Source organism: Amblyomma americanum, chromosome 4 (genome assembly GCF_052857255.1).
Source record: "Amblyomma americanum isolate KBUSLIRL-KWMA chromosome 4, ASM5285725v1, whole genome shotgun sequence".
Taxonomy (NCBI): Eukaryota; Metazoa; Arthropoda; class Arachnida; order Ixodida; family Ixodidae; genus Amblyomma; species Amblyomma americanum.
In genome coordinates, this window is record NC_135500.1 from 57,178,754 (window position 1) to 57,205,451 (window position 26,698).

Sequence of the window (26,698 nt, forward strand, 5' to 3'; positions counted from 1 at the left end):
TAATATGAGTCAAAAAGTACCTTACGGAGCAAGGGCTTCTGGTGTGTTGTACCGAGTACCGATGTCTTCTCAGCATGCCTAAAAGCGGAGAAAGTTCATTGCACAAATATTCCGCATTGCAATCTCTTGGGGAAGAAAATGCAAAGTTGTTTAACAGAAGAAAAATGATTGCAGAGTGATTTAAGTGCAGGAATGGTGGAGATTACATGGTGTTGATTTCGAGTGAAAGTGGACAGCTTTGCTATTGTTTAATTGATTAATAATGAGTTTTAAGTGACCATAGTTATAACTTACTGTTCATAACTTAGTGTTCGGTTTGCCAATTTTGAGAGGTCATTTGCATCTGTTGCCGTTCAAAACAAGCTTGCATCATCTGCATAAATTATGTAATTGGCTGGAGCTGCAATGGTTACAAGGTCATTAAAATAGACAATAAGCAACAAAGGACCTAAATTACTGTCTTGATATACTTTGCACGTTGTCAACTCTGATAGATAGTTCCCAAACAATGCGGTATTGATTCCTCAAAGCTATCTAGTAATTTGGCTGCAGCAGCGTTCTTAACAAAATAATTTTTATCGGATGATGGCCTTAGCTGCCTATGTGCCATAAAACCCAACACAACACAGCACAATTTTTATTGGAATGTAAAATGATTTAGCCTATCAAATACCTTACAAAAATCAATGTTAACCTGTATTGTTAATTTTTTGGCCTCTGTATCTTGCAAAGTTATTTTATTTTATGTAATAAAGCCATTTCTGTTGACAGGACAGGAGTAAAAGCAGCTGTGAAGCTGTAACATGTGATTGACCATCAAGAAAAGTGGATACCCCCCCAAAATTTTTTTCCTGTGCTTATGAAAAGAGTGGCTATATTGCAATTGGAGTAACCTGGGCATGCTTCATCTTTTGTGGAAATACACCCATACTTAAAATGAGGTTACAAATATTATTTATGCATGGGGTAATAAAGTCCAGGGCAAACATAACTCACTGCATTTTCAAACGAGAAGTGGGCTCAAACTTTGCATTCTTAAGCTGCATGAGCACATTTAATACTTCACTAGCATCAGTTGGATTCAGAAATGTATACGATTTCAGTGGTTGTTTCAAGCGACACAGTGGGCCATCACTATAACTATTTTCAGCAACGGACGTGAAGTATTTCTTTAATTTATCTGCAAACTTTTTGGCTCTCAGCTATTCATTATTTATTGGTGGCTTTTTAGTTTTGGGAGTATTTCTGAGAGAAGATATAACTGAAGACAGCTTACTCGAAATGTGTTTCACATTGACTATTCCACCAAAAATGTTCTGAAAGTATTTGCATTTCACATGTCTTAAGGCATTGCTAAGATTGTTCCTGTAAATGTTTCTAGTGTGTCCTGGTTTTTGTTGTTTACGAACTTTTTCATGAAAGAGTTCCAGTGTGTGCACATTAATATCCTGAACAGTTCTAATTTGAGTCACGTTGCACTGAACACGACAGCAAGTATCAGTAGCCAGGAAAGTTGACATGTGATCACTTAGCGGAGCTTTAGTTGTACCGGCCAATATACACTTCTGGGGCAGGTTGGTTGGAAATAAATCAATCACTGTTGTGCTGCTAGTAGTAGTGACTTGCACGAGAACAGGTGAAGCATTGATTTTCCTTTTCATAGCTCACTGTGCTGTCTCTAATTAGCCTCCAAATTTTACTGTATTGATGACTATTAGCAGGGTACAATGTAACATCTTTCTTTTGTAAGAGTGCTGGTAACCTACTATTTGTTACTAGAAAGTACCTGGTAAATCCACTTTAATTTGTTGTTTCCCTCATAATTTCTTTCTAAAAGTCTGAATATGTGGCGACTATGTAATTGGCCTAGATAGTTGTGCTTTATAACTACTGTAAGGGAAGACTTCACGGAAGACGTTTATTCTCACCCGCTGCCGCAGATGTGCTCCCAGCAAACAGCGCCAAGCGATGACGATGGGAATTTACAAGTGATAGCGAAAGAAGTCGCAGCCAGAGAGGCGACAACGACTTAGGCGCATAAAGTACTCACACTAACTACCCGCGCAGTCAGAAGTGGCCAGTCTGGCTGCGATTAGTCTAATGAGAGCACCGAATGAAAGGCTTCAGGCGGGAAATGTGGACAATTTCAGTTCCGCGGTAACGGCGGTCCGGAGGAGGATCAACAGGAGTGATGCAGTAGTTAACTGGTGTAGTTTGGTGGAGCACCAAGTAGGGACCTATGAAACGAGGCTGAAACTTGTCGCAAAGACCAGGCATCCGCAGAGGGGTAGAAAGCAAGACCTCGTCTCTAAGGTTGAACGAGACAACGCGGTGCATTGTGTCGTAGTGACTCTTGCAATCTTCCCGGCAGGCTGCAGTGTTCAGGCAAGCAAGATGGCGGCATCGGGTATCGCGGGAGAGGAATTGTTCAGGGAGAGACGGTGAGGAGCTCGCAGGCGTCGAGAAGAAAGAGGCGTCAAGAAGGGTAGTGGGAGAACTGCTGTAAACGAGGAAAAACGGGGAGTAACTAGTGGTTCGTTGCAACGCGGAATTGTAAGCAAGAGTGACGAAAGGAAGGGCTGCATTCCAATTCCAGTGGTCAGGTTCGACGTACATAGCAATCATATCTGACAGGGTGCGATGGAACCTCTCAGTAAGACCATTGGTCTGGGGGTGGTAGCTGGACGTCATCTTGTGAAGTGTAGAAGAAGCTTGCAGAACTTTGGCAATAACAGTCAAAAGGAACGTCCGGCCGCAGTCACTGAGAAGCACCTGAGGGGTGTTATGGCGCAGCATGATGGATTGGAGAAAGAAGGTGGCAACTTCAGGCGCTGAGCCATCAGGCAAGGCTGCGGTCTCGGCGTATTGTGTCAGATGGGTGATGGCAGTGACTATCCATCGATTGCCTCGTGTAGAGATAGGAAGTGGGCCATGCAAGTCGATGCCGATGATGGCAAACGGCATGGCGGGGCATGGTAGAGGCTGCAGATGTCCAGCGGGAGGTGAAGTCTGCTGTTTTCGGCGCTGGCGGGCAAGATGCGACGTATTTAGCAACGCTGGAGGAAAGGCCAGGCCAGAAGAAACGGCTCTTGATATGGTCATAGGTTTCGTGAAAACCTAAGTGACCGGCTGTCGCGTCATCGTGGAGAGCCTCCAAAATACAGGAGCGAAGTGTACGTGGCACCACGGGAACTCAGCGGGTGCCATAAGGGCAGTAAACATAGCAACAGAGCACATCATTTTCGAGTTTGAACTGGTGAAGCTGCCGACACAGCCGAGCGGTAGGAGGGTAGGAAGCTCCCATGAGACGGTCGATTAGGGAGCAGCAGTACGCATTGTTGCATTGATCCGACTCAAGATCGTTTAAATCATCAGATGCAATGCAGGGGAGGGTGGCGAGGTGCAGAAGTTCTTGCGATGATGAGGAGTCGCTGTGACAGATGAAAGGTGGTGTTGAAGAATGACACGAAGAGTCAAGAAGAGGGCAGCGAGAGAGGCCATCGGCATCTCACTGCGTTCGAGCGGACTTGTAGGTGACGTCAAAACTGTATTCTTGGAGATGAAGAACCCAGCGGCCAAGGCGGCCAGTCAAATTTTTGAGGCTAGACAACCAGCATAATGCGTGATGGTCCGTGATGTCCGTGAAGTGGCGACCATAAAGGTAGGGGAGGAATTTATGAACAGCTCGAACGACGGCAAGACATTCCTGCTCAGTGATAGTGTAGTTACGTTCCACAGGTGTCAGAGTGCGGCTGGCGAACGCAATAACTCTTTCGCGAGAAGTGGTATCACGCTGCAGAAGAACAGCGCCAAGGCCGTGGCCGCTAGCATCAGTGTGTAGATTGGCGGAAGCAGCATCGTCGAAGTGGCCAAGGACAGGGTCGGAGGTGAGAGCTTGCTCCAAAGCTTGAAAAGCACTTTCGCATTGCTCAGTCCAAACGAAAGCACTGTGAGCAGTGAGGAGCTGATTCAGTGATGCGGAAATTGTAGCCAGCACTTCCACTACGTACGTGTAAGGGAAGACTTCACAGAAGACGTTTATTCTCACCCGCTGCCAGAGACGTGCTCCCAGCGAACAGCGCCAAGTGATGACGATAGGAATTTACAGGTGAAAGAGAATTAAGTCGCAGCCAGAGAGGCGATGACGACGAAGGCGCATAAAGTGCTCACACTACTTTTGATGCCACACTGCTCATTATGAACTGTTTGTTTTCCACACTGTTGACAACCACTTTATTTTTTTTCATTAGTTTTTAGGCCTGTTTTTAAACTTGGTCTGTTTTGTCCCCAAACTTGCATTGCAATTCCTCCCCTGAGCTACTAACCTGGGATATTGGTGCTTACTGCTTCCATTTAAGTCTTATGCCTAGTTCTTCGAAGTCCTACCCTCTTAATGACTCTTCTGAATATGCAGTAAAAAAATCACAGCAAAGGTATTGCGGCCCTCTAGCCTGACACCACAACATAGTTACTACAGTGCAAAAGAAGAAAGGGCAAGACAACACAACACTGGCTGTGAAATAATTCCTTTATTTTTAATAAAGGAATGCTGAATAGGTGCATTTTTGGAGATTTTCACTCTTATTTGGCTCAAAGGTTGTATGAAATCACACATTAATGCATTAATGCAGTTTAGTGTTTCTGTCTGTAATGCGAATGAGTTCACTTTATTGGGCCTTAGAAGTGAACACTGACCAAGCTAAAAATATGAACTGTCAAACATTTGCTATGTTTACTTCTGTGCAGTGCATGCATTGCCACTTGTGACTATGTTTCTTTTTCCTTGTCAGGTGGTCAGTGATGTGGGAAGCTAAACTTGACATAGGCAAATGTACCTGTGGTAGGAGTTGGTGCGAAGCATGAGAGCCAAAGAAAAGTGCAGCACTTAAGACATCGTCTATGATACAGTTCGATTGAGAATCCAGTTGTGATGACGGCTGCTGTTTGCTCTACCATCGCTGTCATCCTAAACCTTTGCCATTGGGCTAGCACAGCTGGTGGTAATGACTGCAGATTTGACTCTTTATTTCAGTAACAACTAATTGCACTCTGATTATTACTTAACATTACCATGATGCATACTGCATGGGAGGGCTCTAATTACATGGGGTCCCTTCAACTGCACGAAATCCTAGTACTCGAGTATTCTTGCAGTTTACCTCCATTGGAGCAAATATTTACTAAAAACATTGCTAATTAAAGCTAAGTTAGTGTAGATTGCACAAGTTCTAGCGCAATTGTAAAAATTATTTTGTACATAAATATTGGTCTTAAGTTGTTTTTTTTTCCTGCTTATCCAGTTGCGAAAAGCTGCCACACTATGGTATACATTTGCTGAGTTGTGATATCTACTTCTAGAATAAAATTTTCATGTTAGCATGTCCAGGTGGGTGTGCAGTAGGTGCTAAGATTGATGCTTTTATAACATGGATGCATGCCTACAGGCCACTGTAGGTCTGGTAAGCTGCAGTGTGCCTGTGTGTTGGAGGGGGAGATAATGGGTTTGAAGGGATGCAGTGGCTGTGGCTAGATTGCATTGGCGTCCCTTCTCTACAGTGCAGTGGACTGACGAGGCCCAGGCGAGGGAGAGGAGGCCGGGGGCGTGGCCTCTCAAGGGGGCGTGGCCTCGGTGCGATGGCCTCTCCGTATCACCACCACCAGCAGCAGGCTGTGTCCCAGACACAGATGCAGCCTCAGCAGCACATGGTCCTGGGGGCGGGGCCGGGACTCGGGGGCCCCGGGCTGGGGGCGGCGCCCGGTGGCTTGGGCCCGCCCCTCCTTTCGCCCGTGCAGCCCGGTGGCGGCGGACCCCCGGGGTTCCTGCCTTCGGGACCGCCCGGCCCAGGTGACGGCAGCGGCGATGCCGTGCCACACCCCAAGGAATTCAACACGGCCATCATGTGCCGCATGGGCCAGGAGATTGTGCAGGAGATCGTGGCCAAGGCCATTGAGCTGTTCCAGAACCTGAAGGCGCTGCAGGTGACTGCCCATTGCACGTTGCGCTTTTGTAGCGATAGCTACACTACGCTAGCATTTCGAGCCTTCAGCGTGGCACCCCTTGAGCTCCGTGGCGGCTCCATCGCTGGTCACGTGGTTGGTCACGTGGGGCAGAGCAGCTGCCGGCGGCGCGGCGCGCCGGCGAAACCGAGTGTGGGGGGAAGTGGGGAGGGGGAGAGGGAGAGAGTGAATCCACGTCCAGGGACGAAGATGAAGAAGGAACGGCCAGCGAAACGGAGTGGTGAAAGACTGACTTTGCAATTCGACTGAGCGAGTTAGGCCCGTTTCACATGCTGAGAATTTCACTGTCCGGCACTGCGAATTCGTTCGGTCTGCGGCTGGAGAGGGCCGCCACTCTTGCCGCAGACGGCTTACAAACGGTTTCCGTCCAGTTGGAATTCATTCGCAGTGTCGATGTGTTCGCTCTGTGACTGACCAATAGGAAGCATCCACTGCGTGGCTCCCCGTCAGGCTTGGCTTTGGCAAACTTTGGCGAGGCTTGGCTTTGGCCATCATGTACTTTTCGGATAATTCAGAACCGTTTACTTTAAAAGATATGAAATGTTATCTGTATCTAAAAGTGTGCAAGACTACAACAACATAAACACATTCCGTGTTGCATTATTACTGCGCTTATTCAAAGGTTGCATAAGCAGACATCTAGCAACCCTGCTGTCGCAACCGAACGAATTAGCAGGTTTTGCGTTGTATGTGAAAGGACTGAGCGGCAATCGCATTGCGGCATCAGCGGCAGCACCGAATTCGCAGTGTCGGTGCGGCAAAATTCGCAGCATGTGAAACGGGCCTTACTCTCGGCCATCTGTAGCTATCGCGTCACTCCAGGTTTAATTAGAGCTAAGCCACAGCCATTTTTTTACTCCTTGCTCTTGTTGGGACCGCAGTGGAAGGCAGGGCTAGATGGCACAGATATGGATTTTAGTCGACCAGTGGAGATAGATAATGAATTGGAGCAGGTGACTATGGGTAGTGCACTAGCTACTGCCCTTATTCTGATGGCAGTGCAATTCTTTAAAGAGTGGAAAAAAATAGCACGGGACATGATGATAGAACTATATGACATTGTTGCTACATTGCAGTGAAATGGGCAATAATATGCTGTTGGTAGCTATGATCAGAAGTACTTAGCAGGTGTTCATTTTTTTGCGATGCTCACTGCATTACTTGATTGTTTAGACTTCTCTAGTGGATTGACATGCTGACCTTTTACTGCTGCAAACAAAAGCTCAGTGGTCAATTCATCTTCAAGACACGCCTACGTACTTTGTGACATCCTTGGCAAAAGGAGAATTTAGATGGTACAAGTTAAATCTGAGAGAACTTGGAAAATGTAGGAAAAATGAAAGAATTAAGCATTCCTGAAGAGTTCACTGAAAAGACAGGAAATATTCGTTGTGCCTACTGTTAGTCAACCAGCTTGAGTGCCATTCATTACATTCATGAACTGGGCATTGATGAGCCTAGAGAATAGGCAACAACACTGGTTCTCTCCATTTTGGATGTGCCGGATGGGCCCAAGTTGTTGCAGACATTGAAAGAGTTGCATTAGACTAAGCATTGTGCTGGTGGCAGAAGTCAGTGGAAGTGAAAATTTAATTAATAATGCTGCTGATTACTTCATGTTCGCAAAGACCTAACTTTCACATTTGCGGATCACATAGATATCGTGATAAATTGGGCCCACAAATTTTTGGGGAGTATGGAGCATTACAGGGCCTATAAGCTCTGCTTCATGAAATTTAGTATTTGCAGAATATTCTGATTTTGCGACTTTTCCCAAATTTGCTAATTCTTGAGCTTGAAAAGGATAAGCTGTTTACATGTTTTCAATTATATTTCATTGCTAGAAAAACGTGGTGGCCTGAGCTTTCCATGCTAAACAAGGCACTGTCATCATCAGCGGTTTCAGAAACATTTGTTTACTTACATTTCATATTTGTTTTCTTTTTTTGTTGACTAAGGTGTAGTCACTGAGTCAGTGAGGAACGACTTGAAGGATTTGTAATTTCAATGCACCACAGGGGCAGACTACACATCACCGGTGCAGTCTTTGGTAACGACCATTGCGAGCCTTGTTCTCATTGCTGCTGCGCTTGCTGCTTCACTGCTGCACTTTCAGTTTGTCCTACTTCTGGTGATTTTCATTGGGTGATAACCGTCATGCATGGGCAAGCTTCTTTTTAGGTCCCGGAACTGGCGTATTTACTCGCATAATTTGCGAACTTTTTTTTTTTTTTTATATAAGGCTTCTAGAAGGGGATGCGAAAATTTTGTGACTTGTTCTAAAAAATTCGAGGAAAGTCATAATGCGCAATATACCGTGAAACCTCGTTGATACGTTCCCGGTTCATACGACTTCCCGGTTCGTACGGTTAAAATCGCGAACATTAAAAATGTCCGATAGAGTTACACTATTTTTCCTGGTTAATACGTTCCCTGAAAACATGATTTCTCGGCTACTACGTCTAAAATTTTGAAAAATTGTGGCCGTATAATTCGTTTATTTACCAACTGCACGGGTGCAAACATTCAAGTGGGCTGAATGAGAAGTGGTGGTGGTGGTGGAAACATTTATTGCCAAGCAATACGAGAGGGCACGCGACGCATTTTTTGCGGCAGTCACTCGCCGTGGTGGCTTCTCTGCAGTGCTTCGATGCGACGAGGCGAAGCACCATCATCAAGACCAAAAAAAATAAAAACTGCGCGCTACCATTCGCGTTAGCCCTCTCTGCGGGGATGCGATATGAAGGGGAGAAACGCTGAGGTTTCTTAGCGATGCATAAGGGAAAGGAGGCGAAGCTTCTACGAACGACAGCGATGCGCTTATAAACGAACGGGCCGAGTCTTGGAAACGGAGCTTAAAAAGCAGAAACACTGCGACAATCAGCTGCCGCGGTGGCTTTTTCAGTGTACAGTGTGGTCCACTGTTGAAGGGAACATGTGATCGTGTGTCGTTGGCTTTCCGCGAGGCACTCCTGCAAAAAGCCGGAAAGAATGCCGCGCTGATTATGGACCAGAGTTTTTTTCGGTATTCTGTCCACTTGCACGGAACTCATTTTGCACACCCACTACCCATCGATTACCTCTTCTCGCTGCTGAATTGGCTTTTTCTATTATGTGGTGGCCTTTTGTGCAAAATAAGCAACATTTTCTCCGGACTAGATTATCCACGTGTGAGTGCCTCGGTTCATATGCCACTCAACATGTACAGTACACGTTGGAAGAGGATCCTGCACCTTCAAATCCTGTCACTGTGGCTTTGACAGCGGGCTCCGTTTCACTAAATTTGAGAACACGAATTCAATAGACCATATTTAAATGATTGTAAGTCGACTCGAATTTAAGTTGACCCGCATATCATACGTCACACATATGATATTCTTTGGCTGCTGCCAATAACTATGGCTGCTTTGGCTGGTTTCAACAATTGCAGAAAATCCTGAATTGGTCTACTTTCGAAGCCTTGAAGGCACGTTTTAATTTTATCATGCACGACTTGCAGTTTTTGCAGCGTGATTTTCTGACGAGCCACTTTAATTTTGAGCTGATGCTTGGCTTTTAGCATCGTCCATTACGAGTGGGAGGTCAGATCTTGCCTGCTGTGCCTCATCAACCGACGCTGTGTTTTCGCGGCTCATTTCTTTGCATACCTCAGAGACAGTTGTTAATCATGGTCAAAATCATTTTCGGTTACAAAACATTTGGTTGTTAGATTTTCGGTTGTATTTCGACTTTCTCCTGGGCCTTCACAATCAATGGGTGTTGTAGGAGCCGTGCTATCAACAACACAGTCAATTCAAGGCCATCTGCAGCTTGTTTCACATCTTCCTTTTGCATGCATTGTGGTTAGTTTGAAAGCATCGGATGAGTGCAGGATTTTCAGATTCACATGCTTGTACAGTCACCTTCAGTAAACTGCAGTGACCATTTCATCGATTTTTTTACTTGGCATCCAAATGCTTTCCTGACCAGTCCCACCTGAGAAATACTACCAGTCTTGCAGTGTCTTTCTAGTTCTCTGAGCTTGTCCCCTATTCCACTTCATGTTTTACATCCCAGTGGTGTGTCAGCGTTGTGTTTCGCCTTTCATGTGTTTGTGTCTATTCCCATGCTGACTCCACTCAAGCTGTGTACCAACCAGCCCAGATACAACCAGTCTTGAAGCTCAGATACAAGCAGTCTTGAAGGTATGGCTAGTGCCTGTTCCTGGGGCCACCTCATTAAGATGCTTATGAGGGTACGAACTACGTTTTGTGAGCATCCATTTTGTCTCGCTGTGAGCGTAAGTCAAGCGCCATGATGGGCAGTGTCCTGTAATGAGGTACTGTCACACTTTTGCAGCCTCCGACGGGGGTGGCAGGAGCCAGCCTGCAGGGCCAGGAGGAGCGTCGCCTCAAGCTGCAGGACACTTTGAGGAACGTGGGGCTGCTCTTCAAGAAGCTGCACCGGGTGCACAGCATCTGCAGTGACCAAAGTGCCACGGCCGCCGCTAGTAGCCAGTACACACCCATCGAGGTACGAGCCCCCTAGCACTCCTGCCTTTGCCGAGAGGTCTCAATGTAATCTTCAGGGAGAGAGGCTCTAGAGGCATAAGCCTAGCTATTCATTTTCCATGCTGCTTTAGGTGAGCATGATTTAGGACGACTCATGTACGATGCAGACATATTCTGAGGTGATACACAGAAAACAGCCATGAACACCTTCAATATGGGCAACAAAAACCTGGTGTGCTGGTCCCAAGTGCTGGTGTTGGAAGTTAGTACTCTGTCCGTGTGCACTCTTTTTCTGCTTTCTTTAAACTGCGCTCTTTTTCATGTTCATTTTCTCGACTGGTTCCAGTAGAGGAAAAAAAATTACTATGGCAGCTTACACTAACGCGGGCACACATGTCCATTTTGTGAAGGATTAGTTTTATCATGTCTCTATGGTGAGTACAGAGTGCTTGAACCAGAGCTGATAAAAGTGCAGAAGCAATGAGGTTTGGTAAAAGAGTCTACCCTACACTAATCTGCACTGTGTGTACAGTTAACTCTCTTGCGTTGATGTCTCCCGACAGGTGATAAATAAGGGAAGATTAGGGACAAGATAGCTTCAGTGTTCCAGTCCGTCATTACTCTAGCCTAGGCCGCAAAAGACAAGAACTTTCTTTGTAGCTACCACATTGGAAGAGCTGCTGCAGTCTTCAGTGCTATGAAACTGGGCCTGGTTTGTGTTCCGAAGAGGCCATAACGATGAGGAGAGCTGAAATGGAAATGTCCTGTCATGCAAAGCTGGCTTTAGCTGCTTGACAGTGTTTGAAGTTGCGTCAGCCACAGAAGCTTTTCACTTGTTGAAATATGCAGTAAAAGCTCGTTAATTTGAACTCAAAGGAGACCGGAAATTTGTTCGAATTATCGAGTGGGAGCAAGAATGAGCGGCTATAGCGCTCCGCCGCGCGGGCAGAGCCCGAAGCAGTCACATCTAGACTCGTTATCGTGAGCTAGGAGCTACTACACGTTTGTGGCGGGCATATTCTGAGAATTGAGTGCATCCGGTCCTAATGGCAAGTGAAATAAATTGATTGGCCAGTTATGCGCCAGAAACAAGTACTGAAATGCATCCACGTGAGCAGCGAGCTTTAGTGCTGGAATATGTGACGCTATTTATGCTCCAAAACATGTTTATTTGCGGGGAAGGATTGTCAAAATTAAAAGTAATCGTTGAATTGCACTTGCTTGCGTTTCTTCTGCCGAGACTCTATCAGCGTCATTTGCAGCTTGCCCAAAGCTCCTGCGCAGCGTCAGAGTTCTCATTGACAGAGAAGTGGCGTGCTGCAGCATCGAGCGCTGATGCTGCTTCATGTGCACTTGGCGGTGGCATAGTCTCGTCACCGTCGTCATCACTGTCAGCTGTACTCACCACACGTGAGCCCTGTGACGTCTTCTGGGAGCATGCAGCCTCGTCACTCAAGGGCTCCAATGTCTCCACGCTGCTGTCCAAGTAGCTCGCGCTCACGGTACCAACAAAAGCCGCCATCGCCCGAACCGCCATACTACGTTGTTTAAATTATGTCATCGCGACCTCTGCGGCACCGGCGAGTGCTTCAGCAGCGAAAACCGACTACAGCATGCACCGGAACGTGGGCTACGTGAGTCTCGTGCATTTGGCTTTTGTAGTGACAGCTACATTACGGTAGCATTTCGAGCCTTCAGCGCGGTGGCGCCGTGTCGGTGGTGGCGCACAACCTTGTGGCGGCGCTTCCACCCTGTGGCTGCGCCGCCACGTGGTTGGTCACGTGGTGCGGAGCAGCTGCCGCAGTGCCGGCGGCGTGGCGCCGTGGCTGATCATGTGGTTTGTCACGTGACCAAGTCCCACTCGGCCAGCTGTAGCTATCGCGTCACTCCAGGAGTAAATTCAAAGATGGTTCTTTGCCGTTTCTTCGGAGGGGCACAAGACCTCTCCAAACGTGAATTCGACGGTGTTGAACGAGCAGACGATGATTGAAACGAGATGATGAAGACAAAGAGAAAATATATTTACAGGATGTACAAGGGCAAACTGCGTTACAAGCTGAGTCATACAGACAGTCAAACTGTAACTTAAAAGAAAAGATCTCACACAGAGAAACTCGACAAGACCTTACTCATCGACCCGAGGTTAGAGTCTAGGTCTGTACAATTACGTGCCACTGCACGGAGCCTCTAGCTCAACTAGACAAGACTAGACAAGACTGCCCTCCAATGATTTTACATGCAGTTTTAAAGCTTTTGCACACAAAGAAATTAGGGCGGTCATATATCGAGGCCCGCCCTAAGCTTCGATAACCAATGGAGGTAGCCACAGCCCCTGAAGGTTGGACCCAACTTCGAGCCCGGGGCTTGGCTATAAAGAAAAAGAAACATATACAGAAAACATTTTGAAAACCCTCTCCCCGAGGGGAGTTCTCAGCCTTAGCGCTTGATGCTTTTCCTTTCCCTGCCGCACCCGCGCGTCGCCTCTCAAAGGATGAAGCGTTTTTTTTTTAGCTAATTGGCGGGACCACTGACCCACTGGCTGGCTGCAGGAATGTCAGATGGCGGAGAACCGCGACGCTTTGGTGCCACGGAGAATGCCAAAAAAGAAGAAAAAAAAAGAGGCTTATCGCGGAATGCGAGGTGGTCTGCAGTATGCTGCAGGGGGAATGCTGCCTAAGACCAAGCGGTGCCACGTGCTTGTTGTGTGCGCTTCGCATGCTTCCCTGGTGCGCTTAACAAAGCCAGGTGTCTTCGGCCGTCACAGTGGTCAACGAGCCAGTTCCTGCTGCGCCTTTGCCACTGCTTGTGGGGGTAGGGGGGGGAGAGGCACACAGGTTTGGGGGGGGGGGGGGAGCGTAGATTGGAGGCAAGCCAAGGGAATAAAAAAAAATGAGCGTGTTGGTGAAGCGCGGCCTTACACCAGGTTTAACCAAAGCTAAACCACTGCCAATTTTTTTTTTCTTTTCCATTGCTTTACACCTCTGGCAAATTTGGAGCGTGTTTTACTTGCTATGGGTCAACTTCTGTCTACAAGGAGCGGTGTCAGCCAGTGGCTCCTAGTTTGAATTAACCATAGCGGATGCCGGCTTATTCGAACTATCGGGAGTTCTCCCACATTGAAATACACAGGGCTGTGCCGGGACCCGGGCATCAGTTCGAATTAACCGTAAGTTCGAATTAACGAGCTTTTGCTAGTTTTAGCGTTAAAGTCAAACCTCGATATATCGAATTCTTGCGTATATCGAACACTTTCTATATCATGTGGAAAATAGCGTGCATTTTTAATTTTTTATTTCGAATGGGGCCGGATGTAAAATGGATATCGAACTCCGCCACCCCAGACCACGCGCTCCGTTGACAAGAGACGAGCTTTCCCGCAACACCCTCAAAGATAGCGGCGATGCGATGGGCATTCCCGACTGCTGCTTACAATAGTGGCGTACGCGCGGGTCGGCTTGGCTAGCTTGAAAATGTTATAGGAAACCGTCAACAACACATTGCATTGCTGCACTGGCTCTTTGGCACCGCCGCTTGTCCTACGGCAGTCATTATCCTGCGTAGTTGGTGTGATCACTTAGGTGGTTCTTTATTCTATGGCTTAGGCCTGTCGTCGCGTGGTTGGTGTTGTGATGGCTGCAAACGCGAAGAAGCGGACGTCCCTGACATTTGCCGCGGAATTGGAAGTAATCCGTCAGGAATGGCGAAAAGAAGTCAAGCGTTGCCGAAGCTTTCCACATACCAAGGAGCACTTCGAGCACTTTACTGATAAACAAGAGTGACGTAAAGGCCAAGGCAGAACAAAACCAGCACTCAGGCTCGCGACGAGTGTGGAAAGGTGCCTTTGAAGACGTTGAGATGGCGCTGCACAAATGATTCATCGATGCAAGGGCCCGGATTATCCCTTTATCGGGACCGATGCTACAACAGAAGGCCAAGAACTTTGTGTTCATTCTCAGCGCCGAGAACTTCAGTGCCATCAGCAATTGGCTGCAGCGTTTTGAGGCCTGCTTTAACATTGTCTGGTAGTTTCTGAGGTGTTTTCTACGTGATTTTGTCTATCAAATTCTGGCTATATCGAACTATTTTGCAATCACCGCGCTGTTCGATATATCGAAGTTCGACTGTATACGAAAAACAAAAAAATGCACTGTATCTCGAGTCCGAGAGTGGACGTAAGCATGAAATGCTTTGCTGTGCTGGCATAGCACATTCTAGAGACTGAACTTCGCTACAAGGCAAGGTCTCGTCTCAGCTAAACACAACCATCCATTTTCACTGTCGCTCAAATGGCAGAGTTGATAGAGTGCCGCGTCTTGTTTGGAGCCAAGGCCCAATCCTTCGGCATGGTGCTGAAGCATTGTAAACAGTGAGGGTGGCAGAAGGTGTTGCCCGCGGGTGTGCAGGTTCAGCAGCACGGTGGCTTTGCTCACATGTGACAAGGACTGTGTGTCTGTGCGCTACTCGGGCTTCAGCACAGAGTGTAGACTCCTTCGTGCTGTGTGCTCACTTACGCCGATCATGGGACTAGGAAGACGGTGCATGCTGTGCTCCAGTGGCAGCGCAGCACGCAGGCACCAGGGGGCAGACGGAAAGTTTCGCCTGAGTTTGTTTAGGTTCGCCCCTGTGTTCTCCCTTCGGTTCTGGCGTCAAGTTACCCACGGCGCACCGACAATGGGGGATAAAAGCTTTTCATGCTTAAGGGGAGATGCTGGTTTTATATTATTGGATTCTTATTAAAATCACTTTGTATGTGTGTTTTTATGCAGAGTCTAGAAATGCAATTAGAGTTTAAATAACACAATTAGAATTTTAGTTATAAGCAGTTTTGTGATTTTAATTGGACTCTTCATTACAGGCCATTAGCCAGAAAACTTTCATAAATTATTTGTAATATTTACAGAACTTAATCACTGGAGATGCACTTTGTGCGTTGATGCTGCTTTTAGACTTTTTTTATTTATTCATGTTGCCTCACAGGCTCCAAGCATTGGAGCATTGTGTAAGGGGGCGAAGTACATAAATAGGAGGAATGACAGGAGTACGAATAACATGATTATGCAATGCTTACTGACTATTAGTACTGATCACTGAACAGCAGAAACTTCATTATGCAGTAGTCATGGACGCATGAGTAATTAGAAAAAATGGCCGTCACTTCGGTTGTAAATGTAGCTGGATCATGGATGTTCATGATGTATACCGGAAGACCAGTCCAGTGAATAATAGCCTGTGGCAAAGTGGATGTATTAAATGCAGTAGTTCTACCTGAAAGGTGTTAAAACCTTGGGCTGTTTAAATGATGTGAGGTGCGGTAAGGTTTCACAGGAAGCAGAGTTGAATGATTGGTACTGTAGGCTTATCTTGTGAACTATAGTGTAGACTATCTTGCTTCAGGGAAAATACAGGGGCAAAAAAGACCCATAGATAGAATGCACAAACCAGGTTGGCTGGTAATTTAGGAAAGCAACTAATAAAATTTAAGGCATAATTAAAAGGTAGCAAAGATGGCATGACTGCGCAGCCCTGCTCTTCCCGAATAAATTGATACAAAGCTTATTTGAGGTGCCCAAGGCAAACCAGACGAGAAGCCTGTAACGCAGAGACGTTTTGCAAAAATCACGAACGGAGATTAAGAACCTTGAAGGCTGTGTGCTTTTATCGAGTCGAAGGGAGTCAAGTCACACGAAAATGTCTGTAGCTTTGGCTTTGCTGATGCGATGTCATATTCAGGTGTGTCAAACGAAAATGTGTGAAACAAGTAAGCATGTGCAAATAGTGTATTTTTTTGGTTTGAAGCAAATTCGAAGTGAATAGTAATTTTCTTCCAATAATTTCGAATACTTCTGGCGCGCAAAAAGGTTGAACGGCACAATGGCACTTTTAAAATCATGTATTTTTCAGACACATAAGGCGATTACAGGAAAGAAAAGAGAATGCATTGAAGCTTTGTCACACTCATTGAATCTGTGTCAATTTCCTCCAAAAATAGCCATTGGAAATTCAAGGAGTCGACCTGCATGTGGAACTGACTTATTTGTATGGTGTGAGACCTATCTATGAGATCCCCGACTGCTGGTCTTTATTTCTATGAACGCATGCTAGGCATGTGCACTTCGTGTCTACAGTTGCGCATTTGTTTTCCTTGTGCCGCTTGCATCTCTATTGGCTAAAGGCGATCACATAGTTGAAAAGCATCCATGCATTGTGATGAAGCCAACTCCTTTGCATTGTTTAGCACTAGACCGTTGCTGACAGTCCATTCACACACCTACTGCTCTTGTGCTTTGCGGCATTTTAGTTTGTCCGAGCGCGTTTGTTCATTGAAAAAGATGTTTTCTTATCAATAACATGTAATTTTTTCACATGCGCTCACCAACTGTTAAGGGGAGATGCGCGTCGAAAAAGCGAGTTTTCCCGAGTAATTTTTCAGTTTTGAGTTTTTGTCTAAAATTATCTTTGGACATTCAGCTACAACTTCCCATAAGATCAAGGCAAAATTTGATCGCAAAATTAGTAAAAAGTCTATTTTATTCAACCACGGTGGCTCGAGAAAGTGCTGTTTTTTGCGCAAATCGTCACCTTTCGAGCGCCTGCATCTCGAAAACGGCGCGTTGCCCGCCATTGCCGTTTGCTGGGAGAGGTTGAGTAAGCCTTTTTCTCGTAGACAGCGCCTCCTGCAGTTTCGTATCTGGCCGAAAATAATAAGAAAAACACGTTTTTCTCGCATGTTCCAGCGGCTCTACTGATCACGTGGTGCTCTAGCGAGGCCGCCATTGGCCCGGACTGATGCGATGCTGTGGCGAAGCCTATCTCCTTCCTTTGCTGCTCTTGCTTTGTGCGGTTAGTACGGCGTCTCGATCGAGCTCTGTGGCCTTTTAGCATTTGTTCATTTGGATAGACAACTCGCAAGAGCGCGATTTCCGAGCTCGAAAGCCTCAGGACGAACAACCCGTACCGAGGACGCCGTCGCAAACCTCACCGGAAAACGGCAACGGAAAGCAGTCACCTGACGCCAGCTAGTCCTAGCCAGGCCAACGGGCACTCGGACGAGATCGACACCGCGGTGAACTTTGTGAGCGCCTCGGAGGTAAAGATTGGACCCTTCAAGGAAGATAAAGCAGCATGCGGTCGTCATTCTGCGAGTGCTGCAATATGCGAAATCAGCACGCTTACGGTGCTGGTAAGCAGTGCTGCTTGCCCTACGTGCCGCACCTGTACCCATGCGGTACGCGAACCAACGGAAAAGCGAAAGGGGCTTTCAGCTTTTCTTGAGCTGCATTGTGAAAATAGTGAGTGCCCAGCATCGGTGCTTTCTGCTGTGCACACCTCGAGCCGCGTTGTGCCCAGTGAATTTGTGGATGGCGCCAGCGGAAATCGCGACTATCAGAGTGGAAGCTCTCGCGACAGCTTCGCCGTCAACGTGAAACTGGTGGTGGCTGCACGCGCGATTGGCATCGGGCACGAACAGCTGTTGCGATTTTGTGCTATTCTTGGCCTGCCAAACCCATTTGTAGTGTTTGCTTTATATTTCTCTATTTTGCAATAAAGTTTCATGTGCTTTAGTGAAGTTTCTGAAAAATACAGGTGTTTGAAACTTTCAAATGCAGTTTTCTCCATTTGTAGTTTTCAGCATTTTTTACCTTTCGTGCAACAAATTTCAAGTACTTTCAATAGTCAGATTTGGATGAAAATTTGCACACAACCTCTTCAAAGTGTGTAAAATGTTGTTATCCATCTGATTATGAAATATCTCTTCAACATTTCTTGAAAAAAATTCAGAATTTTGACACATGGTGCCCAATATATACACTTTGGTGTTCCTGAATTTTTTTTTACAATTATGGGCTAAAATGAATAAATTTGAAGTAGATTTCAACATACTACATTACCAAAGCAACACAATGAGCTATTGCAAGCTGCTCTAAACATATATTTCGTTATCAAAAAAGTGTGCACAGAATGCCCTATATTGTGCTTGTGTGGGCCCTTTTACATAAAAACTAATAAATGTATGCTGAAACTAAATACATATTTGGAATCAGCATTAAAAACTCCATCAGTGGCCAGAGTTTCATAGCCTTAGGTTCACTATTAAAGAAAAAGTGTTTTCGAAGAGCATCTCCCGTTAAAAAGAAAACTTCGTGATTTTGTGGCATTTACAACAGATGGCGTCACCCATCCACCACATGGCGAGTATTTTGTTCGTAGCTCATTGAGATAGGCCTTGGTGCAGCCGACGCATTACTAGTAAGCTGTGTCATTCAATGCAACAGTTATCTGCCTAGAATGAAGCAGGTACGGCAGCCAGAATTGAGTGGATTGAGCCTGCACTCGCTCTGGCCACTGCACCAAGTCTTGCCGCCTGCATACAAGAGTTGCGGCTTTTCCTCATAATTTGGGAGCTATGTGGCAGACCTTTGTGCAACTCTGGGTACTGCACAGTAACTCTATGTGCACCCAGTGCCACCCCAAGTCAGCCGTAAGAATGGGGCAGCATCTTCATGTGTCTCGTGCTAGCTTCTTCTCGTGCTCGTGCCGTCGTGCTTGATTTGCAAGTTTCACGTGGAGAATAGTGGTTGTGGTGCCTGCAGTCAGCTGAGACTCGTGCTGTGGAAGTCAAGGGAGCCATGTGTCCCCTGATTTTTGAGATTTATCATACCGCGATCTGCTTCCGCGGGGAGCCACTGCACATGCGCAAATCACCTTGAACCAGCTGTTTACACGCCTGCCCCTTTAGGACCAATTAGCGCATTCAAACTGGCGGTGCGCGGAAGTGGATCGCATTATGCTATACCCCTCTGTTGATGCACGCCGGCTTACTGGTTACAGCATGTGCGCACCGTGCGTAGCACGGCCACAGACACCAGTCTTGTACAGATCTGGGTTTCATGCGGGAGCATGCGGCTTCAGCGCACGGGAGTGCAGGCACGCAGCGTGGAGTTTGGGGCTTTGGTTGCGCGTGCGCCGCGCTACCATCCTGGAGGAGGTACGCTGAACTGAAACCACACGAGGCAAGAGTTTCAGAAATGTTATTCGCTCAAGACGAACACTTCAAGATTTAGAATACCAAACATTTGAATTGATTATAAAATATGTTACTTTTCAACCGAGTATATGAAATTACCGAATATTGACACATGCCTAGAGCCGAATTTTTAAACGGTGGCAAAATGGTGGCGATCGGAGAGTGGTTTTGCAATTGCGATTGTGTGAAAGTAGAACGTTACTTCAAAGCTCGTGCTTCGTTTTTCAGCTGCACGATTGTCTTATGATGCACGGGCAGGGACACTTTATTTTTCGTTCTTTTTATGGTCCCTCAATAATTTTTTTCTTAAGTGCTTATTTTTTTTTGTATGTTTGATCATTTTCAGCAGAAATATTTTGCGGAAGTGTAGTTTGAGGAATATCTAATACGAAAAACTGTTTTTTCAAAAATAGCCTTTTTCGCGATGTTTTGCAATCTCAAGGCCTGCGTCTCCCCTTGAAAGCTTCTGTGAGGAAACAATTGGCAGTGATAGCCGAACAGCTTCTCCATGTCGCTGTACGTGGAGACACTTGTCAATTGCACATGAGCCTTGGAAATTAGTTAAGTTATCACAGAATTTTTGCAACACTGTTGGTACAATAAGCTCAGTTGCATGGAAAATTAAAGGGAAGGTTCGGGGCCTTCACACACAACTCACATCAGCATAACCTCGGCTACCAAAACTACCAGTGTGTATAGTATAGTATTGGTCTAACCTGTTGTCCCTGTTTGACTGTACATAATTAGTCTTGTTTCAACAATATATCTTTTGCTCTCATCAGCCGGACGTGACACTCCAGAGCCTAGTGCCCATGAAGGATGACCCCAAGCCTGCTGAGGACAAGAAGCCCTCTGAAGCGGCCCGGGCACTTCTTGAAGAGCGCGCGCGACTCACAGAGGTAAGAGAGATGGTTTCATGCGCACAGATCCTCAGCGTTTCCAAGTGTGCCCTGTGTGTCTGGTTCATTTAAAGGCGCTGTTCTCCATAGCTTTTGTTTCATGTGTTGTGGAAAGATTTGCAGGTCAGGTCTTCCTGCTTTCAGTGCTTCTCTTGCTCTGTCGCGAGGGTGCACCATTGCAGGGTGGTCACAGGAGAGAAGAGCTGTAAATACTATATTGTTGCCAACTCTTATCCAAAGGAGCAGACACTTTTTACTTTCTTTGAATGCAATGCATGGGCTGCACTGATGTGTGCCACTTGCTTCGTGAGCACCCAGGTATCATTTAGGACTGATAATAGTAAGGGAAAAAGTCCTTATAAATTGAGTGATTCTTGTTGAAATGTGAGACGCTAGGGCTGAGTGCGCTATGGAAGACATCGCTGGCCTGGCCGTACTGCGCACCTCAAAGTGTCCTTGAAGGGTCTGAGCAGCCACATTTCTGGCGCGTCGTCCAGATCATTGTTTTTCAGGTGCATGTGAAGTCTACTTAACATGCAGGGACAAGGACGCCCGTACGCCTTGTCTAAAGCTGCCTCTTCGACGCTGAAAAGCCTGGCTGCGTGTAGTCTCAGATCTACGTAATTCTTTCAGCATGAAAACGGCCGCTTTTATAATGAAGGGGGGGGGCTTAAAGAACTTTAATTAATTTTTGAAAGCCGCAGTAGCAGACGTGTTTATTACTCGAATGCGCCATTAGTGCGAGATTTTCGATTATGCAATGCCAGGATTATACGACAGTTTTACGTGGTTCCCTGAAAGTCATGTAACCGAGGTTCCATTGTAATTGCATTTTTGATTGCTACACTGGTTCAGAGAATGTTGAAGTCTGAAAAAAAAATTAAAGGGTACTTCTTACGAGGCTTTTTGGAAAGTTCACCTTGCCAAACACAAAAGGCAAGTGGCTGGTCTCTATGCCAAAGACATGCTCTAGAATTTTTATTTATTTCAAAGAAATTAAAGTCAGGAACTCTGACCAACTTTTACTGCAAATAATTTTGTTTAATTTGCTCTTTGTAATTTGCAAAATGATGCTCGAGTGATATTTAAATACAGGAGGACCCCGCTATAGTAAACTTGGTTATATTAAAGAACGCCTGGCCATGGCGATGCACTTCCCACGGAGTGATGACATCGCGGCCCGCGAGAAGTCTAGGACCGCGAAGCTAATAAATACCAAATACAATAATACGGCACTCTTTAATGTGGCTTTACTATCAAGCTCAAAAGCTGCAAGGAGAAGCCAACTTTTTAAAGACCTTGAGGCCGTGAGGAAAAGCGCGTGGCGTGCGTCGCTGAGAAAGGAAAGCCAGCAAAAGTGCAGTGAGGGTTAGAAAAGGTAAGACAAGGGTGCGCGTTAGCAGTGCAGCAGAACTGTGGAGGCGGCTTTGCCACGCTTGACTGTGTCGCGCGCGTTTTTAACAACTGCCTCTTAAGAAATGATGCTAGGGCCGCGGAAGAAGATGCTGTCATCGTCCAAAGCTTTGGGTTTAACTTAGCCATGTTATAATTATGTAATTGTGGTACTTCCACAAGTTGTAATTAAGGAAAAAAAGGTGATAACATGTGATTACTGAAAATAAATAATTATCACATAACGGGCCAATAAGAGCAGGATGTCAGGTATTTCTAAGCGTTTATTTTATCTTTTATAAACAAACACTTTGTGCTTAGTAAGCAGTCAGAGAGCCATGCCATCACCAACAACTGATATAGTAAACATTTTTGCTGCTCCGAGCTACTTTACTATAGAGCGGTTCTACTGTAGTACCATCCCCTAGAACTTTTCAGTACAGGTGTGTGAATATTGAAATCTTCGAATACGAATCGAATATCAAGAAAAAATGGCTTCGAATATCGAATTGAATATCTGTGCAGCAGAAAAAAAAAATTCAGAAGATAATAAACAAGCAAATGTTGTTGCCCTTATTTTTTTTTCAAAATAGTGTATGGTCTTTGCAACTAAAATAAACAAAACTAGACTGCTCCAGTACCATATAAAAAAACATGATGTGCACAGAAATGTATACTACTTGATTAGAGAGCATAACAGTATCCAAACTGTAATGAGGTCATGCAAAACAAAATCCATAAGATGGCAAGACTGGCAACAAAAAATAACCTGATGACTAGTAAAACCTCATTCATTCGGAGTTCAGGGGACCGGAAGAAATGCCCGGTTCATCCGAAGGCCTCGGTTTATAAAATTTCCCGTGCCCCTCCAAAAAACAAAAAAAGAAAAACCTGCTGAAAATGCGAAGTGCAGTGGTCTGGCTGCCACTGTTGAGGAAACGGACTCTTTGCATTGTGTCGCAAGCGCTCGCCCTCCCCTTTCCGTCCCTGCTCCTGACGCACACGAGCTATCGGCACTGGAATGACATGAGCTGCTGCATGGCGCCAAGGCGCCAACGTCCCGCACTGTTTGACCCATGTCTTTTTGTAGAAGGAAACGTAGTGGAGGAAGTGAGCTTTCAAACGACACCAAAATGATCGGTCGAGCAGGAGGAGAGTGAGCGGCATGCGAACTGCGGCTTCGTCTCACCATTTTCTATCGTTTTTCTGGTCGCGCCAGTGTTGCCTGATGGTGCAGAGTGGCATAGACAAAATACAGAAAAATTCTAGCCCAAAAATAGCCAAGCATGCAACCAGGCTATGACAGTTACAGTAAACTCTCAGTTGTACGAACGTCGGTTTATCGAATATTTTAGAATAACGAACTTTTCAAAAATTCCCGGCAGTTTTCTTATAGATTCTATGCAGAAAGGTTTCACTTAAACGAATTTTGGAGCAGTCAATATTTCAGTTTAACGAACTCGCTCAGAGGACCCAGGATTATTTTTCCGATCAGTTAATGAAGTTTTGCGTCCTGCACAGCAGGCGCAACCGATGCCTGCCCTCATCAAACCGCCACTCCAGCGGCAGTGCAACGTCGCTGGTGCTACAGCGCCCTGGGGCAAAGCGGCGGCGCGGAAGACGAACGGCAATGAGGCATGGCCTCCGAGATCACCCGCGCGAAACGAGCGTGCGTGTGATCTCAAAGGCCATGAACAAAGTAACATCGTTAGCGATACAGCGCCCCTGGGGCAAAGCGGCGCGTGGAAGACGAACCGCAATGAGGCATGGCCTCCGAGATCACCCGCGCGAAATGAGCGTGCGTGTGATCTTAAAGGCTATGAACAAAGTAACATCGCTGGCACTTACAGAGCCACCAGAGCAAAGCGGCGATCTGCCACACCACAAACCACGTGATGTGTGTTTTTTTTTCCGACCGGCTAGTCCTGGCATGGTCGTCATCTCTTTGCACACAAACAGCCCACAAGGTGCGTTTTTCATCGGCTCCGTTCAGCCTTCCAGTTTTAAGTAACAATGGCAATTCGCGTGCCCACTTTCGAGATGAGTGCGACGAAACGGAAGCGGTTGTCTCTCTCAGGCAAGCTGGAAATCCTTCAGTGCCTGGACAACGGTCAAAGGCAAGTGTACGTTGCAAAGGACTATGGAATTGCACCGTCGACGTTGTCAACGATTGTGAAACAAAAATCGAAGCTTGAAGGAGAAACTTCGATGAATCCCGCCAGGAAACGACTCTGCACGGGGTACTTCAAAGAAGTGGATGATGCCGTTGCGGTATGGCTTCGCGACCTACGATTCCAAAACATTCCAGTTTCCGGCCCGATGACACAGGGCAAAGCGAAGGAATTTGCTCTTCTTCTGGACGTTCGCGGCTTCGTAGTAAGCAGTGGATGGCTTACACGATTTCGGGATAGGCATGGGATCGCGTGGAAAACGATTTGCGGCGAAAACAAGGATGCCGACAAAGAGGCAGCGAGAACCTGGAGGGATGAAAAAGTTTGCGATGTCATTATCGGATATTCACCTGACGACGTTTACTACGCGGATGAGACTGGTATGTTTTATCAGACTCTTCCAAACAAGACAATGGCTTTCAAGGACGACAGTTGCAAAGGCGGGAAGCAGTCAAAGGTTAGAGTTACTGTGCTCTTGTGCTGCAATGCCAGTGGCACCCGCAAGCTCAAGCCGCTAGTGATAGGGAAATACGCAAAACCACGATGTTTTAAAGGTCTCCCTTCACTGCCGTGTACCTATAAAAGCAACCAGAAGGCATGGATGACCGGGAATATATTCAGTGAATGGCTCCTGACCCTGAACGAAGAAATGAGGAAGGCAAAGAGAAACATTCTTCTGATAGTGGACAGTTGCTTAGCCCACCTTGTTGATGTCCATTTCAGCAATGTGCGTGTGGAATACCTTCCGCCTAACTGCACGGCTGTGCTTCAACCGCTCGATCTGGGCATCATTCAAAACTTGAAGGTGGAGTACCGACGGCATCTGGTTCAGCAGATTTTGATCAATCTGAGGGTTGGCAGCAATGCCCCCATCAACGTCAGGCAGGCGGCCGAGATGGTGACGGGCTCCTGGTGGTCAGTAACTCCGACTACCATTAGAAACTGCTGGCAGAAATCTGGCCTTTCCCCCCTGAGCAATGAAATGAATTCGAGCCTGAGGAACAGCGCGACGAGATGATAGACTCCGCGATGTGGACAGAGATCTGTCATCAGCTGGAGGTCGATAGCAATAGTACTTCGTTTGAAGACTATGCACAGTGTGACAGTGCACTGATTACCTGTGCTGGACAGACGGATCTGGAGATTGTTTCCAATGTTCGTCCTGAAGAAGAAGAGTGTGACAAAGAAGAGGCAACTGCAGAGCCAGTTTCAAGCCCTATAACTCTTGCTGAGGTTGTAGGGTACATTGGAAAGTTGAGAGACTTCGTGTCTCAACAGCAAGCTGTGCCAGAAGAAGTGTACAAAAACACTGAATCTTTGGACAGTTTTGTTACTTCCTGTGCTTTAAATGTACAAGTGCAGAAGAAGATTTTTTTTCAACGTGAGAAAGGCAGCATTATAACTGTTATGCACCTTGTACTTGTTGATATGTATAAATTCCATTTCACACATTTTTAACACTATGGATGCCATGTCTTATGCTCCATGAATTGCACTTCAAACTTTTGACTCTGTATGCCATGTCTTATGTTGGTCTAGTAAATATTCAGATTAGTGAACTTTCGGTTAAGTGAACTATTTCCTTTGGTCCCTTGAAGTTCACTCAAGTGAGAGTTCACCGTAGTAGCCAAAAAGTAGCCAATGTTGTGGTTGAAAAATTGCCGACACATCAGCCATTGGAAAATGATATGGACATTTTTTATTTTCAATTTAAACTACAAACACAACAAACCAAACAAATCATGTGACACAGCAGAAAGTGAAACATATCACGTATGCTCCAGTTGATGTCCTTCAATAACATTACTCGTGCATTTTTCCAAGAAGCACGTGCTGAAAATTGCTGCAGTGCCGATGCGCCTTTAAATCACATTGCATGTGGGGTATCATTTCTAAAATGTGCACGCTTAGTTTGTTGCGGTGATCTATTTTTGTTACGATGGCCTGCCTGAAAACCCTCTTTACTGTGGCATTTGAAACTGGCAAGCACAAAATATGTGAAGACCACCAGCCGGAAATGTAGGACAATTGGCGCTTCCCACCTCGCGCTCTGCCCTTTTGTGCTCAGAGCAGGGGTGCGAACGCAAGAAGCAAGTTGAGGCAGATTCTGGTGAAGGAAGGGCATCATTGTCCGCTTTCGACAGCTGCTGTCTAAATACAATCTCGAAAGCTAGTGGAAACTGCCCCGAGTTCAGGTTCACACAGATCGAGGAGGCATCTCCCCCTCTTTCTGGAATACAGTGGTGGGCGACCGACCAATCTCCTTTCACATTAGCACCTTTTATGGGCAGAGCAGGAAGTGAAAACAAAGTGTGTGAACGAGGGTTTTTGACTGGAAAATATCTTCCTGTAAGCCATAATTCCTGCAATTTTCAAGTTGTCATGCATGGAAGCAAAGAGAGCAAGCAAAACAAAAAAAAAGCTGCATCAGCAGCTATCCAAACGTAGCACACTTCTTGAAACACATTTCTTTTGCCATTCAGATGTTCAGGGAGCGCATAGCCAAAAATAGTCACAATGCCAAACCATCTAAAAAGCAGCCAGGAAAACTTTTCAGTAGCCCAATCTGGCTACATATAGCCCACTGTGGCAACACTGGGCTGCATGGGCTTATAAAACTTAGTTTTTTTTGTATTTCTGAAGAGAATTGGGCTTTGATATCTTTGACAGGGAAAGGTGAATGCATAGACTGATATTTAACAC

General features: G+C 46.1%; 1 protein-coding gene across 2 annotated transcripts in view; it reads left to right on the forward strand.

Annotated features, from left to right (window-relative positions):
- LOC144127962 (mediator of RNA polymerase II transcription subunit 30-like) overlaps nucleotides 1-26,698 on the forward strand; it is a 57,394-nt gene that overhangs the window by 27,257 nt on the left and 3,439 nt on the right. For both annotated transcript variants that reach the window (XM_077660982.1, XM_077660983.1), the window contains exons 2-4: nucleotides 5,557-5,979; nucleotides 10,357-10,530; nucleotides 20,316-20,432. In XM_077660982.1, the coding sequence (XP_077517108.1) occupies nucleotides 5,557-5,979; nucleotides 10,357-10,530; nucleotides 20,316-20,432 (714 nt within the window). The remainder of the gene's footprint in view (nucleotides 1-5,556; nucleotides 5,980-10,356; nucleotides 10,531-20,315; nucleotides 20,433-26,698) is intronic.